Source organism: Salarias fasciatus, chromosome 5 (genome assembly GCF_902148845.1).
Source record: "Salarias fasciatus chromosome 5, fSalaFa1.1, whole genome shotgun sequence".
Taxonomy (NCBI): Eukaryota; Metazoa; Chordata; class Actinopteri; order Blenniiformes; family Blenniidae; genus Salarias; species Salarias fasciatus.
The window spans coordinates 25,851,312-25,868,460 of record NC_043749.1 but is presented as its reverse complement, the minus strand read 5'-3'; the positions used below and the strand labels follow the sequence as shown (position 1 = coordinate 25,868,460).

Genomic DNA, 17,149 nt, shown 5'->3' with positions numbered 1-17,149 from the left:
ATGTGGCTCCAAGGGTCAGCTGAGGTGTTTACAGTGATCGATCACCGGATTACAAAAGCCATTTGAACATAAGCTTTTTATTATCCTGCTAAAGACGTGCTGTACGGAAGAGGGATGAACCAAGTCTGGCTCTCAACAGCTGATTCTCTTATCCTAAACAATCTCTACCTGCAGAGCACAGACTGACCGGCCAGCTGTAAGCAAATCCCTCACTTTATGAAAGGCTGAATCTTTGTCGTCTGTCTGTTCGAGTCCTAAAAATCCTCACAAATACGCTGAGCTTTATCCTGTACGAGGCACAAAGCCGCGCTCATTCCACAGCTGTTAGAACAAGTCCAAGGACACAATTCTTCAATATCAAGGAGTAATCCGAGGTGATTTCATTAGATTCTAACATGTGTGACACATCACCAGCAGAAAGACAGACGAATCAGTTATTTCATTGGCATATTGAGATATGAGACTTTCAGAAGAGGATTCAGTCAGACGAGAATACAAAGGATGAATCCTGAAAGCATCACAACAACAAAAACAGGTGACGTTCAACCGAGGAGAAAATGTGAGGAAAGGCCGACGAGGAGCAAGCGATCGGAGAGACAATGAGACGCAATGCGCTTTTTAAGATTTCATTAAAGAGGAAGTGAGCTGACGTCGCAACGAGAACCCGATATCGCAGCCTGACTGAAAAGTCAGTCAGCCGTAAAACAGAAAGTTTCCCTCGGCATTAAATTTGCAGGAGCGACAAAACCCAGTGAAATGTACTAAAAGCATCCGTGAACTTTCTGCCTCGACCGAGACGGCCTCAAATCTGAGAAGAACACACCACCAGTGTCACAAGACAAATTCTAAGAAAGACGAGTGATGCTGTGTTGAATTTAAATACCCCTATGGGACACTTTGAATTGTGTTTTTTGTTCAACATTAGTGCAAATGAAAATACCGGCAGCCTAATTTTCCTGGAAATAAGTCTGAAACAGTGGGTTCATCTTACATTTGGAGCTTAATATTCAGTTCCCATTTACATTAGGAGCTGTGATAATCAATTATGAAAACACCAAGAGAGGCACTCCAACAAAAGAGGAAAGAAAAAGTCGTGACCTCGTGGAGAACTTTTCAACCAGCCCGACTTCACATTTTATCCAGACAGTTTGAGAAATATGTGCTGAATGCCGCCGAGTTCCGACCTTTACGAGACGCGAAGTGACAGCGGCACCGTTCTGGAGCATCTAAAAGGCTGAGGACGGAGGAGACGGCCTCCTACTCCTGTCACCGCCGAGCATTCGCCGATACAAAAAGTAATCCCCAGCAGCCTCCAGTGTTAAACACACACACACACACTTCCACACAGGGAGAGAGGAGACTTTCTGCACAGAGTAGGAGGAGGACTGATGTGAAGACTGAAGTGTGAAGTGTGATCGGTTTCCACAACACGTTCACAATGCTAAAAATTCCGCAGCATAATGAGGAAGACTTGATATTTAGGTGTTAATACCGCAGAGATGAGGGGAATGTCAACAGCATGGCAGAGATTGTGATACACAGAGCTTCAGTCCAAAAAGGATGAAATCTGCTTCATAATGCCGTTCACACCAGCAGACAGCGAGCGCTGTGGTTTAATCACACGACACTTTAGAATAACCTTCGGTCATAAACCAGAAAGTGATTGTGAGAGAACGTACATCTAATGTTTGGTGGGGGTTTTCAGAGTTTTAAAATATCAAGCTGCTTTGGAAACGTTTCATAAAGGATGAGAGATACGCAGTGTTATATCCCTGAAATGTGACAAATACACTGATGGGAAGCTAGTGCCACTACTTCTCCTGGAGGAACATTCATTTAAATGTTTAATTTTCCACTTATATGTGGTTCCTGCTTGGTGGCGAATACAGTTTAGCAATGACTGAGACTGTGGGGAACTGAGGTTTGAATCCTGGGCATAAAATTCAGCTGCATCTATAGTGACAGTGACCCCTGTATATGAAGAATCTGTATTAACGATGAAAAAAGAATAAGAAACTGGAGGAATACATCCGAACACAAAGGATTTCCATATTGGAAAAGCTGCGGAATTGTAAATCCATAACACGAAGGCATCCAAACAGGAGGTTTGAATACACACAGTAAAATCGCACATGAAAAAAAATCACAGCTGAGCTGGAATACATGAGTGTTAAGTAGGAAAACAACAACATCAACAACCAAAACAAATTGTGTAATCCTTGGCATTCCCACCTCTTGTGCCCACGCTCCATTTCTGACTAGAAGATTTTGACAGGCTGTCAGACTGGGCGAGCCAGGGATAGCTCAAGGAGGAGCTGGAGAGGTCACCACTGGAAACCAAATCTGTATCACTCCAAATACCAAAACATCACCTCCGAGTCCCGTGACACACATGAAACACGGCCACTTCTGCAGCTCTCAGCAATGCAGCAGGGGGGGGGCGGGGGGAGGGAGGAAAGGCAGAGGGCAGGAGATAAAGAGCATGGAAGAACAGGTTAATCTGCAGCTTCTCTCAGCTGCATCCAGCTGCAGCTGTGGATACGAGTCTGCTGCTAAAATTAGCTCTGGAGTTGGGGATCGCCTGAAGAAAAACGTCACAGTTGCCCAGGCTGACACACACGCTGCAGTGCAGCTCAGACTAAATTAATGAGTTCAGAGAGGCACAGTCGCAGAGAAAATGAGGAATTAGCAAAGAGAGGGCCGGACGGTCGAGGATTGGAATACATGTTGGAGTGATGTTTGGAAGCAGAAGCGAGAGAACTGGAAACAAGCAGCGTTCCTCCACACGGCCACATGCTATTTTAAATCACTTTAGTCATCTGTTGTTCAGGTTTCGGGAGCAGCGCTCCTCAAAGGAAAGTGATCCACGCTCGCTGCACAGACTGTTCAGCAGTGTAGGAGTGCAGAGAGCGAAGCTCGCGCTCTGCTCACTGACTGCATTATGGCGTGAAGTGCAGTGGGAGGCAGCAAGGCTGAGTGGAGCGCCGGCGCCACCGAGTGGAGGCCGCAGCTCCAGCAGACCAAGATTAATCACCCATTTAGCTTCTTTAATAAGCCCATTTATCCTGGAGTGTAGGGAATAGTGAAAGATGGGGGTCGTCCATCACTTTCAATGAAGTAAAATCCTTATGTGGGAAAAGCTGCAAGACTATAAACACATAAATATATGTTTAATAAGACACCAAGCTTGTCAGATTTCAAGTTTGAGAAAACATTATTGTCATTATTGCAATAAAGTGAAATGAAAAGTCATTTCAGGCGCACTGGTTGCAGGAACTCACTATGATTTTAACTTTCAAAGTCATCTAGAAGTCATGAAAAAGTTGCTGGTTGGTGTGAAACAATGTGCAACTACTGGATATGAAGTGAACATGTTGAATAAAAGTGTACTGATTTATAGTGGCTATGGCCCGGTTTCAGCCTCAGTGGGCTGGACTGGTAAAAATCGTGCTATAATTACCTTTAAATATAAACTAGAAAGTTTTTCTTTGCCGCGGCACAGAGTATACATGATCAAAAGGTGGAGATTTTCACAAAAACTAAACTATTATTACAGAGAAAGACTATAACTTAACGTAAATCCAGCTTCAATGACACCTTCAGGTGAAAAATACAGTGAAACATTTTCCTTTAGCTGCTGTGTTGGCACAGCTTTGAGGCTGAGGCCTTCTTTAAAGAAATCTTTAGTGTATTTTTCTTATTTAATGGAATAATTTAATCAGGTAATTTACAATTCAAATAATAAAAACAACTTTCTCTAATATTCCCTGTCATTCACACTCAACAGGCAGTTTATTGCAAACAATTCAACAGTTCTTTATGTCTGACTTACAGTTTCTGTCAAATATTAAATTAGTCGTATAACAATCCAAGCAAGAACTACCGAGGAGGATTGAAGCGGTGTGGAGCAGGTGGGACGAAGCACAAATGGATCTGAATGCTGAATCTTTAAATAGAAAATAGTTTGATGCGGTCGTGAACTTTAGATGAAGGTAATAAAAAAATGAGATTGTGGATCGAAGAGGCTCACGTGAGCAGCTCATCAATCCAGATTCCTCCCAAAGTGAAACATGAAGTCCTCCTCACCAAGAGGAGCCAGGTGAGGCGGCTCAGGCGTCCGATCAGGATCTGCAGAGGTCTGGGGGGGCTTTCGTGCCCCCCTCAGAAGGAATCAAGGACTGGACTCCTTTGCTCTTTATGCAGCCACTGCGCCCCCATGTGGATGAGGAGAAGATTACAGATATAAAACATTCATACTGGACTGCTGGTTCTGTTTATTTCTGTCCCTTAGTCGACCAAAAACGTTGTTTCATGACAATTTCAGGATATTTCGCTGCAGATCTATGAAAGAAAAGAGCTTTTCACAATCAGCAGAAACTGTTTTCTGAGGGCGGACGAGTCGCTGCAGTCAAATATAGCTTTCCATGCACGGCCGCGCAAGTGGAGCTCATTATCATGTCCATTAGCGTTGAGTCACTCCAGAAATCTATACTCGCTCACTCATCCTTCATACAGCCGAGGAGCCACGAGGCTTTCTGTCTCGCCTCACTGAGCTCTGCCAGGCTCCTCTGCCCACCGCCGGCCTCTCTGAGTGCCACTGCGAAGACACTGGGGGGAAGTCTTCCGGTGTCCAAATGGACCTGCTGAGTGCTCGGATTGGGTTTCAAGGTCAGCGTGATGAATATAGCGAAGGCCTCCTCCTTCATTTCGACTGCAACATATTTCAATACAGCAGATATTTTGTATAAGCACCAAAACAGTGTTGAAGACGTTTGTTTTAAAAGGCCATGCTGGACTAAGAATAGTCGGAGGCGACTCAGCGGCCGTGAGGGCCCGCCTTCCTGAACACACGTGAAATAATGATGAGTCTGAGTCAGAGGTTGCGTTTACTTCCTGACCCAAATTGCAGCCCTAATTACAGAAATGCAGGCAATCGCAGCAGCAGAACAGTCCCGGCAGGATTTCTGTCAGTGGACGAGCCAATGATCCTGTTGTAACCAATACCGACGGCTAAACACAACACCGCAGCGACACGCCATTAATCACACTTTAGATTTAGGATTAGATTCACAAACTGGGAGCAGGAAGGAAAAAAAAAATGGTAACACTTTATTTGAAGCCCCCCTGTATAACACATTATAAGTACATTTAAAAAGCATTATAATGCCACTATAACGCGTGTAGCTATAGTTATAAACATTCATAGATGATCACAATGCCAGGACCTAACCCTAACCCTAACCCTAACCCTCTGCTGTAAAGTGAGTTATCAAGCATTGTGATCATTTATGAGTGTTTATAACTACTTATAATGTGCTATACCGGGTGCTTCAAGTAAAGTGTTACCAAAAAAACTTTCAGATGCAGGATAAATGATTTCAGAGGTCTGTAAATGCAATAAATTACTCATTTTGAAAGATTGTGTACTGAAAGACAAGATGAAAATACCAACAGAATATAAATAATAATGCATTTACATGTCTCAGCATAATAAATCAACAACAGCAAGAAACCCAACATCATCCAGGCCCACAGCTCAATCTGGCCGGGATGAGTCAAAGATCACAAAATAACTGATAAATAACAACAACTCAGAAGTTTTACTTTATTTTACTGCAACAAAACAGGTAGTTTATGTAAAGGTAAAGTTAAAATTGCAATAAAATCTGATTAATTTGAATAATATAAATCTCAATAATTCTGAACAGTAACATCATGGATGTGTTTGATAATATACATTAACTGAAATTAATGTCATGTAGGCTCCCAGGTGGTTCAGACTAGTTTATTCATTTAGCAACTAGCTCACAATCCAACTGCAATGAAGGAATATACTGATCGCTTTGCCATCGGTAGTGAGTGAGTGTGTGTTTATACATCTCCACATGTCTAATTGTGCATTTTAAGATTTTAGCTGTTTCGATCGCAGGTATTCTCATTGTGAGCTGAAAGTACTAAACAATAAGCCACAGAACAGATCACCCAACAGCAGTGGATAAATTAGGAACATCAGTTACTTTGTTATTAAAGATTTAGAGTTAATATGTTTGGTAATATGTATGTTTTTACCTGGGGTCATATGTTTCACACAAGTCGTGTAGTTTTACTCCTCATCATCAGAACATTTAGTGTAAAGAAGGCATATTTATTGGTTCCCAAGCAATAAAACTCTCATATATTTATTTTATTTTCCACAGTGTCCATTTGGTCAAGAAAATTAAGATATTAAAAACAAAGACTTGAATCAAATATGACCTAAACTGAACTTAGGTCTGATCAGCACAAACAATTACCCAGGGTCAAAGGTTAAACTTCAAAGGGTCAGGTGATGAGGCCAACTGAAGGAACAATGATGAGCTTTATGTTCTGAGCTGACAGTAGGCGACTCTCTTAATAAATAAAGAACCTCATATGCTCGCTGCAATCCTAAACTCCTGCTAAACACGCTGGGCGAGCCGAGCCCGTCACGGGCCAGTGGCTGAGCTTTACACAAGACGGAGGTAACTACAGGCGCGGCTGACACACAACACTGCGCGCAGACGGCCGTGAAAGTCGGTCACCCCGGCCGCGGCGACAGCAGATAGCCATACCCGCGCTGCAGTCACTGGTCTGAGTCAAAAACAACAGCAGCCAGGCCTGCGAGAGGCGACGGCGTCCATGTCCGTGACGATAACGGCACCAGCCTCACGCCGGCCGCTCGGCCTGCTGCCGCCACAGAAAACAACCCGCAAGGTTCCTGCCAGGTTCAGCACCGAGTGAATGGACAAGAGGCTCAGATGGTTTTCTCTAGTTCAGTTTGTTGCATTAAGTCATGGGAATTCAAAGGACAAACAGGAATACAGGTCGATTTTTTTTTAGAATACATGGTAAATACCAGGGGGACAAAGTAAACTCCTTTTAATTCAAGCTCTACAACGACAGACAAATATCAGAAGATTCAACATGATGTCTCCACTGCCTCAGTTTCCTTGATGTTCATCAGTTATTTTTGCACTGGACTTTTCTTTGGTGTTAAAACATCATGCAACAGTATGAAAACCCTTCGTCCTTTTAAACAGAATTAAAGTCCGAGGGGAAGTTTTCCAGAAGTAACAATCACCAGCCCACTAAGATGAAAACTCACAAAACAGAGTGACACAGACAGGATAAACTTGCATTTGCATATAAAAGCAGCCCAAACTCCAGAGTAAAATAAAGAAATATGGATCATATCTGATCACACGTGGAGCTCTCAGCTACAGTGAGGACATCTGAGGAGTCCATTAACCTTTTTAGGACAGGAAGGAATCCGTCCACATAATGAGAAGTCAGGCCAGGTAACTCCTTACGGAGCGATCTGTCCTTCACAGGTAGTTGGGCAAATACGCCCCCGACCTAGATGATGAAAATAAAACCCGAGCCAAACTAACATAGCATGAGAGGCAGAAAAACCAAGAAGATGCAGACCGGTTGAGAAGACCCGGGAGTGTGTGACCTCTGCCAGCTGCTCTCACCTGCCGCCTCTCAGTCCCTGCCTCGCTCTCTTACCTGTACTTCATGCCTGTCTGATAGGACACACACTCCTCCAGAGCCAGGCCATTCATCTTCAGGAAGTCCTCCATGTTCTTAATCTGAGCGGCCACCCTCTGCTCGCGGAGCCTCTGCAGCTCGGCCTGGTCGGGGGGCCGGGCGGGCGGCTGATTCAGCCCCTGGTCCGAGTGGTAGCGGTTGATGCCGCTGCGGATGCTCTCGCTGTACGTCATGGACAGCATCTTGCCGCTGCCGCTGCTGCTGCTCTTCCGAACGCCGCTGCCTGGCGCTGTCGGTTTGGGGATCTGCAGGTTTTCAGGGACACAGTAACTGGACTTGCGCCTGCCGGGAGCCACCGGGGGCCCCCCGGCATAGCCCCCTGCAAACATGTCCCCCCCCCCGCCCGCCTTCAGCCTCCTGGAGATGCTGAGGCGGCCCGTGCAGTGACGAGGAGCAAAGTGAGCAAGGAGGCGGCAGGACGCGGTCGCCTCCTTAAATAGCACCTGCTCTAGTAAAAAAAAACAAAAAAAACAAAAAGAAACACAGCGCTCCTGGTCGGGGCAGCACACAGCCATGCATCCTGTAATCAGAGTCGCAGCACCCTCCCCTGACAGGTGCACAAAGGCAGGGTAACACTGAGAGGGAGCATTCAGGTGATTAAGGAGCAGGACCAGAGAGGCTCATGCTGTCTGCAAACCGGGGGACGCATTCAAACATGCAGCAGGCAGCAGGAGGGGTCCCATTCCCGCCCTCACTCCTGATTCCACAGCCGACCAGGGGGCAGAGGTGAACCTCAGGACCCAGGATCCCAGTTTGGCCCACAGGCGGGCGCAACAAACCCATGAGAATTAAAAAAAAAAAAAAAAAAAGAAAGTGCACAGTGTGCATTTCAGCTCCTTAATGTAAGACTGGGCTTCAATTCAGCTTCAGAAAACTTTGTTTCCCTTCTCCACAAAGTACTGCATTATTATTTATTCATATTTGACAACCGGATCATCTTCTCCTTAAATACATTCTCGGGTTAATTGATTCCTCCATGATTAAGATAAGCGTCATGCTGAGGTGGATCAACAGAGGGCAGCACTGCGTCAGGTCCGGCGCCGCTGCTGGATCTTCACCAAGGATCCAGCCCAAAGGCAACGCAACAGGACAGCAATCTCCCAATATTACACTAACATTAAAAATCATTCAAAAGCGATGCACCGGTACACATCAAGACACATCTCAACAGATTTCCTAACGAGGAAACTAAAATTCTCTTCATGCAAAAACCTGAAAACAGAGAAAGATGCAGATTTATCTACCAATTAAAATAAAATGACGGAGTCAGAAGAAGTGCAGTTTAACAAATTCTGCAAGTTCTTTATAAATGAGCTTTATAAATCAAATTTCCCTCCGTCAAAAACACTTTAAAGTATTTCAATTCGCCAATCATTGAACACAGTCTGAATTAATTTTACTGAAATAACAATTATCAACATAACATTGTGATTTCTGTTATTATCTCATACAGGAATTATTGTGGGTTTGGTCTTTGTCGGAGTGTTGTGGTCTCCTGGTAATTACAGAGGGAAAGTTCGGCTGCACTGCAGGTGAAATTTCACTTAAGCTCCAGACTTTATCGATCTTTTAAAAGACTATTGACAAATACGATGCTGGCACAGCACTTTTCTTGACATCTACACAAATCATACCACAGAAGCTACAAAGAACAGCATGTTTCCGAGTCTAAGCTAGAATTTCAAGTAAAAGTGAAATACCTAATTATATTATATTAATATTTCTTCACCAAATAAAATCATACAAACTTAGGATTTATAGTTTCCAACTGACAGCGGATAAAATGCCTCGACACAAGTCTCCAACTCTATTACCTATAAATCCGATCAAAGTTCCTCCAATTGTTTCCTGACATGCAGGCAGAAGATATGAAGACAGAAGGAGACTTCAGGCTCGGCAGCATGCACACACACACTAACACACACACACACACTTCGTTCACACACCATCCCGACCTCGCACGCACTGAACAGACAGTTCCGAAGGAAATGTTCCCTCAAACTCACCCGGTTTCTTGGAGGTCGGCTCATGAGCGAGGTCGCAGGGTGCCAGACTGCTTTTATAAACACACAGTGCAGACCGGGACGGAGCAGGTCCACCCAATCTGGGAGTGTCTTACTAGAAAACGTCTAAACCAATTAGTGAATGAGAGAGCACATCCCTCCCCTCACCACTTCAACCATACTCTATCACTATAACCAACACCTCTCCGCCTCCTCCGCCTCCTCCTCCTCCTCCTCCCTGTGAGATCTCATGGAGGAAATCCATTTATGTCGTTTAGCGGCCCGTCTTGTTTCTGCTAACCACAGCAAATAATATCAGGCCTGAATTATTCACCAAAGCTTTTGTGCTAAAAGCCTCTGATTGTTGTTCCACAGGAAAGAATCCTAAGAGCTGGACAATAATGAGCAGCTGAGTGTTGTGTGCACGTGAGAACGCACGCACGTGCACGGACACACACACACACACACACACACACACACACACACACACACACACTCACACAAAAACTCACACCATGTGTACGGTGAAGTCACAGGAAAACACAACAACCGACAAACATGCTTGAGTCCTGTCAACCCGAGACATTATGAAAACCACTCCTGACACACACACACACACACACACACACACACACACACACACACACACACACACACACACACACGAGGTTAGACTACAAATCAAATGCTGCCGCATTGTAAAGACGCCTAAAGAGATCCAGTAAAGAGATTGAAACCAGTGCAGCTGCTTTTCCATATTCATACAGGGGGAAAAATCTCATGGAAAACAAAAAGAAACATTTAATAAACCACATAATTTGACATGATTTTCACCGTTTCGATTGTAATTTATTTCATGCTGACGTACATGATCATGTTCTTTAGTTTAAAATTGTAAAGTAGCACTCATCTGGTCGTGATCGGTTGTGATACTCTGGCGGAAAACAATGGTCTGTTGCAGAATATCAGAATTTAAAGTGCCATTCATATCGTCCTGTGTGAAACCGGTCTGCACAAGATCTATTTAGGACCATGAACTGACACTGGACCGAGATGACACCAGAACGTTCACATCAATCTTTTAATAAAAGTCACTTGTCTTCCTATTTATCCAACACTCAAATCATTTTCCCTGAGAGCCAGTAAGGTTTTTTTTTTTTCGTTGTTTTTTCCCCACCAGAAACACTTCATCATTCATAACAGATTCAATAAAAAGTGCATTAAACATGAATATTGTCAGAAGGTGACAATAAGCTGGACACCCCTGATCTAAACAGTAACACAATCAAAAGCAGCAGTCATAGTAAATACACACATCCAGACATCAGCAGCAAGCCGGCCGAACCGATCGGTTCTGATTCTTCATGTTTTTAAGCATTGTGTCTTTGAACCAGTTACAATGAGTCCCACTGTTGATGGACTCTCTGTTTCCGACAGGTTCATGAGTTGTGATGCCACAGACGACAAACGTTTCATGCTTTCAGCGTACGCTGAAAAATGTAATGCAAAAAAAAAAAATCAATTACATGAGGATAAAAATGCTTCTTTTTTTTAACAAAGGCAAATCCATAACTTTCAAAAAAAGGCTTTTGTCACATTAATATACAAAAAATCTTTTTGTAATGTCATTAAAATAGAATTCAATCATGGTGAGTATAAATTTGATCATTAATAGAGTAATACAGCATTTCAATTATCAGAGTTTTAACTGATAAATCCATAAAAAGACACTTTCAATGCAAAGTGTGTTCTTTTTTTAATCGAAAACCCAAATAAATCCACAAATAAAAGAGACCCACATGATAATGCTCTGCTCTCTGAGTGTAGTGATGGATTAATGGAGTCGTCTGACTGCAACATCTAAGTAGAACAGAAAAAAATAAGATTGAGCTGTAAACCCATTACAGGCTGGAGCTCTTCACCAGCCAAAGAAAGTAACTTTATAAAAGCTGGAGCGAAGACAAACTGACTGCTGCAGAGGCTCAGCACTGCCACCTGAAGCCCACAAGCAACATCATTTAAATCTCACATACAGGAGATTTAGTTTAGCAGCTCCTGATGCGATGCAACTGAAAGACTCATCAGCCGAGTGCTTTTCCGAGAGGCAGGGGTCAGAGGGCAACTCACCGCACCTTGCTGTCTACGGATGAGGACACTCAGACCTCTAACGCAGGCTGTGCGTGTGGAAATGTGCTAAATTCCCAAGTGAACGTGGCCTGATCAACCACTTCCAGGGAGGGTCGTTCAGTTAAGACAGTCAGCAGCTCCTCGTTCTGCCGCGGACAAAACCGACAGCATACAACATGTGTTCAGTGTGGATCAGAGTTCAAGCAGTTGAATGATTTTATTTAAAAAAAAAAGGGTTTTGTTGTAAGTTTCTTATTCTAATCCAGGTTCAGTCCAATGAGATAAAATGTATCGTCCATGTGTTTTCACCCCAGTGCTGCAGCTCTAAAGGTTACAAAACGTCGGGACGTATGAAAATAATGAAGCGTGGCTTCCCAGCAGCGGCCTGTTGGTCAGTGCGGTAGACATACGGAGATAAGGGCTTTAATCGATCCCTCTCATGCAGTCCAGGGGAGCGGCTCGCGGGACGCTTTGCACTTTAAAAGGACAGAAATGTGCGAGGCGCCGGGATAAAAATCCGATAGTGAGCTCATTACCAGCACATCCCCACAGTCAGGGGTTTTTATAACCGGATCAGCAAAAGAAGGCCTGATATATGACCATAAAATATGATCCCGCTCCAAAGCAGCCCAAACACTGACCATCTGAAAGCTCACCGCAGGAGGAGCGAGCGGCAGCCGCCCTGCTTCACACGAGCGTCCACTGCTTCCCAAGACGGATCATAAAGTCTCTCAGAGACAACAACACTCATCAGGCTCGTCTCCCAAGAGGTCTAAAAGGTGCACTTCGAGAGAGAAATGATGACAAAAGGAAATGATTATCTGCTGAGCTGTGCCGCAAAATGTCTCAAAAGCAGATTTGGGAAGAAAAAAAAGCGTCTTAATCAGACGTTCGAGTGGGACACGTGCAACGGAGAGCGTCTCCGGTGACGCCGACGCCTCAAAAGATACACAAACCAAGACCGAACATTCAAACTCACACAGTTATTGTTGATTCAAGGGTTTTGTGAGCAACCTTGCAACAAAATCCAGCCTCCCCCCTATCAGGTTGAGGCTGGATAGTGCACCGCCAGCTGAACTGTAGATGACAAGTGTCATCTATACCGCGAGGATGGACGCAAGGTTTCCGATGACAGAACAGAGAGTCTTTATGCCAAGGTTAGGATGGAGAAAAACACAACACAGACACAACAGACTCGTTGATGCACAGCTTCCGCTGGATGAAGCAGCAAGCACACAGTGAGTGTCGTACAGTCGGGTACCTGTAGAACTGCAGCTGCCGTTTGGGGCTCCCATAACGAGCGCTGAGGGCGTCGAGGGAAAGGAGGAAAGAGAAAAGCTTCAGTTAACACAGGACAGAGAGGAAGGGAGTGAGCAGAGGCACAGAGAGGACGCAGGGTGCTCAACGTCAGAAAAACAGCTGGAAGAGAAGAAGTGAGAGGAGAGACTGCCGCTGACACACAGAGCATTGAAATGTCTGCCTCACAGGATAGTGAGAGGTTATACCTATTAGTCAGGGGTCACGTTGACACAGTAACGTCTACGGCAAAAACACATCGTTTTCGAGAAAGCCACCTTAAAACACTTTTTCAATAAAGTGAAATACAAATTTGGAGTTATCGTACAGCGAGGCTAATCCTAAAAGACTTTGAGAAGGTGTGACAATAATGAAATATCTCCACTGTGCTCCACATAATGTCTTGACTGACAGATTATAGATGACAGCAGTGAAGTCTAATGCCGCCTCTGGGACGTATACAAGTCAATGAATGAAAAGTAGCCCTTGAATTCAGATTAAAAGTTTAAATCTAAAGATGTAGTTTTGTAATAATGTTGCACCCCATAAATAATGAATTAATTTTAAGCATAAATACTGAAAAAATGATTGACTGCTTCTGATTTTTGCTTGTGTTACAAGAGTAGAGATAAATGAAAATTTTTTAAGTTAATGAAATGTAAATTGTGATTCAAATACTTCATGATACAATTCATCAAAATAAGGCAGTAAGAGGAGCTTAAAACTCACAGTTGCGTCTAATTTTGGACATAACTCCTCATTTAAAGATTCGGGTTTAAGAGAAAGCTCCATTTCACAACTTTCACTTGAGGAAACTTGGTCCTATTTCCCTTTGAAATAGTTGAATTGTTCCTACAGTAAAATGTATTTTAACAGTAATCAAAACATATTTTCACTGCACCAACCCATCTTTGTTCACCACGACTGAGGCGCTCAAACACGTCAGAAAGGTAAGAAAGTTTCTCGATGTAAATCTTCACAAGGCTCACCTCTTCATTTCAAATTATTTAAACCTCATGCTGTAAATTTAGAAAGTGTACAAAACCGTAATCAAAACATAAGATAGATACTTTAAACAAATATAAACTCTTAAGTATTTTATGGTTTGTTTCACATGGTTGTGTTTTCTACGTAATGTGTGTTTCCAGAGGTGTGTTGTTGTTGTCGATCAGGACGAGATTAAATAAAACCGTTTAAATGAGAAGACATGTCCAAACAATGAAGTGAGGAGTAATGACCCTCGTCTTCCTCAGTTCAGTTCGGTTCAGTTACTACGGATTGACTTGGGTGAATCATTTCGTGGCGCGGTGGAGCAGTGTCTCGCTTTCTTTTGTTCTTTCTGTACTTGTGAGGATTGTTTCTGAATCAGTGGGATGAAGCTTTGGCGCCACCTACTGGCAAGGTGTGACCCTGCAGGATCAACTTAACATCTGACATGAGAGTTACCTACTAAATGATCAAGATTTGAAACACTACAATATTTCTGCACACTAACATCCTAATTGATCATCAATGAAAGTGCCTTTAACAGGAAGTCGTGTTCTTCAACAGTGTGTGTGAATACACAGGAGTGTGTGTAGTGTCTCACTTGTAGATCATGCCGGGGGAGCCAGTCTGTCGGAGGGAGAGGCGGGCGGGGGAGTCTGTGGTAGATTCAGGATACATGGAGGCAGGAGGGAGGGGGTGTGGCCAGCCTGCCGGGGGTGGTGCTCTTTCACCGGGACCTCAGGGTACCGAGCGTCACTGATCAGGGCCTCTGCAGAGAGAGAGAGAAGATCCGTCAGAATACCTTCAACATTTTACATAAAAAAGCAACCAAACAAATAAATATCTGTATTTAAACTGGCTATCAAGGTTTAAGTGCAACTTGCAGCGAAACATGAGGAGACAGGAGAAGGGGAGGAAGATTCCCAGCTTTGGATTGAAAGATGTCAAGACGACCCCTCTGAGGAAACATTAACACGCTCCCCTGCAGCCATAGGGACACATCTTGGTTTAATACTACGATATACAGTACATACTCGGCATTATGAAGTCTTCTGGTCACAGTTAACTTTGTCTTTGCCTCCACAAGAAAAACTTCCACATCTCTCTGAGTTTGAATCCTGAATGAAACCTTGACCACGGAGCAGGTTCAGGGCAGGAAGGAATCCTCAGTCGTGGCCTTTTTAAAGAAAATGTAAAAAAAATAAAAATTCAACTGAAAGAGCAGAAGCAGCTGCAAGAAATGTCCTTCAGAGAACCACTCTACTTTTCATCTTTTGACATCTCAAAACCTTTTAGTTTGACTTGAGAAAAGAAAAAAATGAGCAGCAACTCTGTCTTCAGAGAGCATTGAGTTACGTAACTGAGGCGTTTGTCCTTTTGCCATCTCTGCTTTGGGAGTGAAGGTTGCATGAGGACTTTTTGTCCCCCTTGACACAGTTCCCTCACTGCACCACTAGATGGAGCCACGCCCTCATTCTGTGGACTTTAGCTGAATGCATTATCCATCCATTCATTCATCCATTCATCCATCTTCAGGACCGCCTCATCCAACTCATGGCAGCTGCAGTCCCAGTCCCAGCTGACGGCTGGACGGGCCGTCGGTTCAGAAACACACTCCTACAGATCGTTTACAGTCACCATGTGTTGTGACTGTGAAGAGAAACTGGATGAAAGAAAAGTGAAGGATTTTTATGACGTGAGAATTACCAAGGACTCTATCAATATGGAAGTCGCTCATGTTTCCAAAGGTAGAAGAACTGTTCCTTCTCTCTTCAGCCATGGTGGTTGCTGGGTACAGTATGTCTGAACATTCACTACAGCAAACCGGAGCAGATCCAAAGCTCACAGAGACTTCACTCACTGAATAATTAAAAGTGTCTGCCTTAGAAGCAGGCCGGCGCTGTGCAGAGGTCTGCAGCCGCAGATGTTGGAGGGTTGGACGGTCTGAAGTGAACAAATGTCGTTAACTAAACTGGAGAGGAAGAAACAAAACAAGCACGTGAGAACATGTGAGGAGACACGGTGAGGGAGGGGAGCGGCGCTGCTCGTCTTGTAGCCCAGTTTTCTTCTGTGGCTGAGATAAAAGGAGGAACTCCGCACAGAGTCACCCTGGCGGAGAACTCCACGCCGCTGCGCTCACGTGAGTCACGGCTCGCAACCGACGTCCTAATGATAACGCTGAAGGTGACTTTCTCCTCCCATCAATTTTCCCAGGCAGCGGATATGTGTCCCGCGTTCCCAAGGACGCATTAAACGCTCCCCGCCCGCTCGTTTCATACGTGCCGCGATGGATCACAGGTCACTCCTGCTATCGGATGATGATGATGGCGATGGCGATGGGTGATGACGGTGGCGTGACCCTGATGGGCAGGAGGAACGGCAGGCGATTTACTACAGAGCGCAGCAAAGTCCTCCTGGATCGTCTGTCACTGCTGGATCAGAGGACACTGGGCTGGCAGGAGGCAATAAAAGGAAATGTTCTTCACATCATCGGCTCTTTATGGGACTCTGGAAATTCAGATGGATCCAGACTCTGCAGCAGTATGATAGTCATGAGGGACGAGCAACAGCTGGAAACATCCGTCCTTCTCCAGCGGGATCCAGTCGGTGGACATGGAGATCGTTTTTTACATTTTCGTTTCAGAAAACTTTCACCTTTACGCCATTTTCAAAACGACGTCCATTTACACGACAACGGTAGAAACACTGACAACGAAGTAGTTAGGATATTGGTGCTGTAACGAAACCACACACACACACATGCATATGACAAGTACACACTCTATGGACACGTGCAGAAGAACCGTTTACTACGACTGCGGTCTGCATCCAGCGCTCCCGAAAAACGGTGTATTCAAGGAGGAGTTGGAGGAGTTTCGATGGAGACTGAGCATTTTTGACAAGTTCCACCCGGGGAATTTCAGTGGCTCCGAGCACCGAAACCCCAAAATAAAATGAAAGTTGTCGGGTGTTCACTTGATAGCGCTGTTGAGTAAACGGGTCCTGAAACATGGCGGATGTTTATCATCAGTAAGATCTGATCTCCACCGCACATAATTAACACTCGTGATACTAACTGGGTCCAGCGATGGAGTGGCTGGCAGTCTCGCCTCGTCGCAAGAAGCTTCACAGTTTGAATTAGGGCTGAGCTTTGGGGGGATTCTGTG

At 44.4% G+C, this 17,149-nt stretch overlaps 1 protein-coding gene across 3 annotated transcripts in view; it reads right to left on the bottom strand.

Moving 5' to 3' along the window:
• Positions 1-17,149, bottom strand: part of kcnab2a (potassium voltage-gated channel subfamily A regulatory beta subunit 2a) — a 90,756-nt gene that overhangs the window by 46,813 nt on the left and 26,794 nt on the right. The window contains exons 2-3 of one of the 3 annotated variants that reach the window (XM_030090675.1): positions 14,584-14,751; positions 12,961-13,002 (exon numbers count right to left, since the gene is read on the bottom strand). In XM_030090675.1, coding sequence (XP_029946535.1) covers positions 12,961-13,002; positions 14,584-14,660 — 119 coding nt within the window. In that variant the 5' untranslated portion in view covers positions 14,661-14,751. Of the gene's footprint in view, positions 1-7,527; positions 7,836-12,960; positions 13,003-14,583; positions 14,752-17,149 lie in introns of those variants that run through there. The other 2 variants (XM_030090676.1, XM_030090677.1) reach the window with 2 other exon arrangements.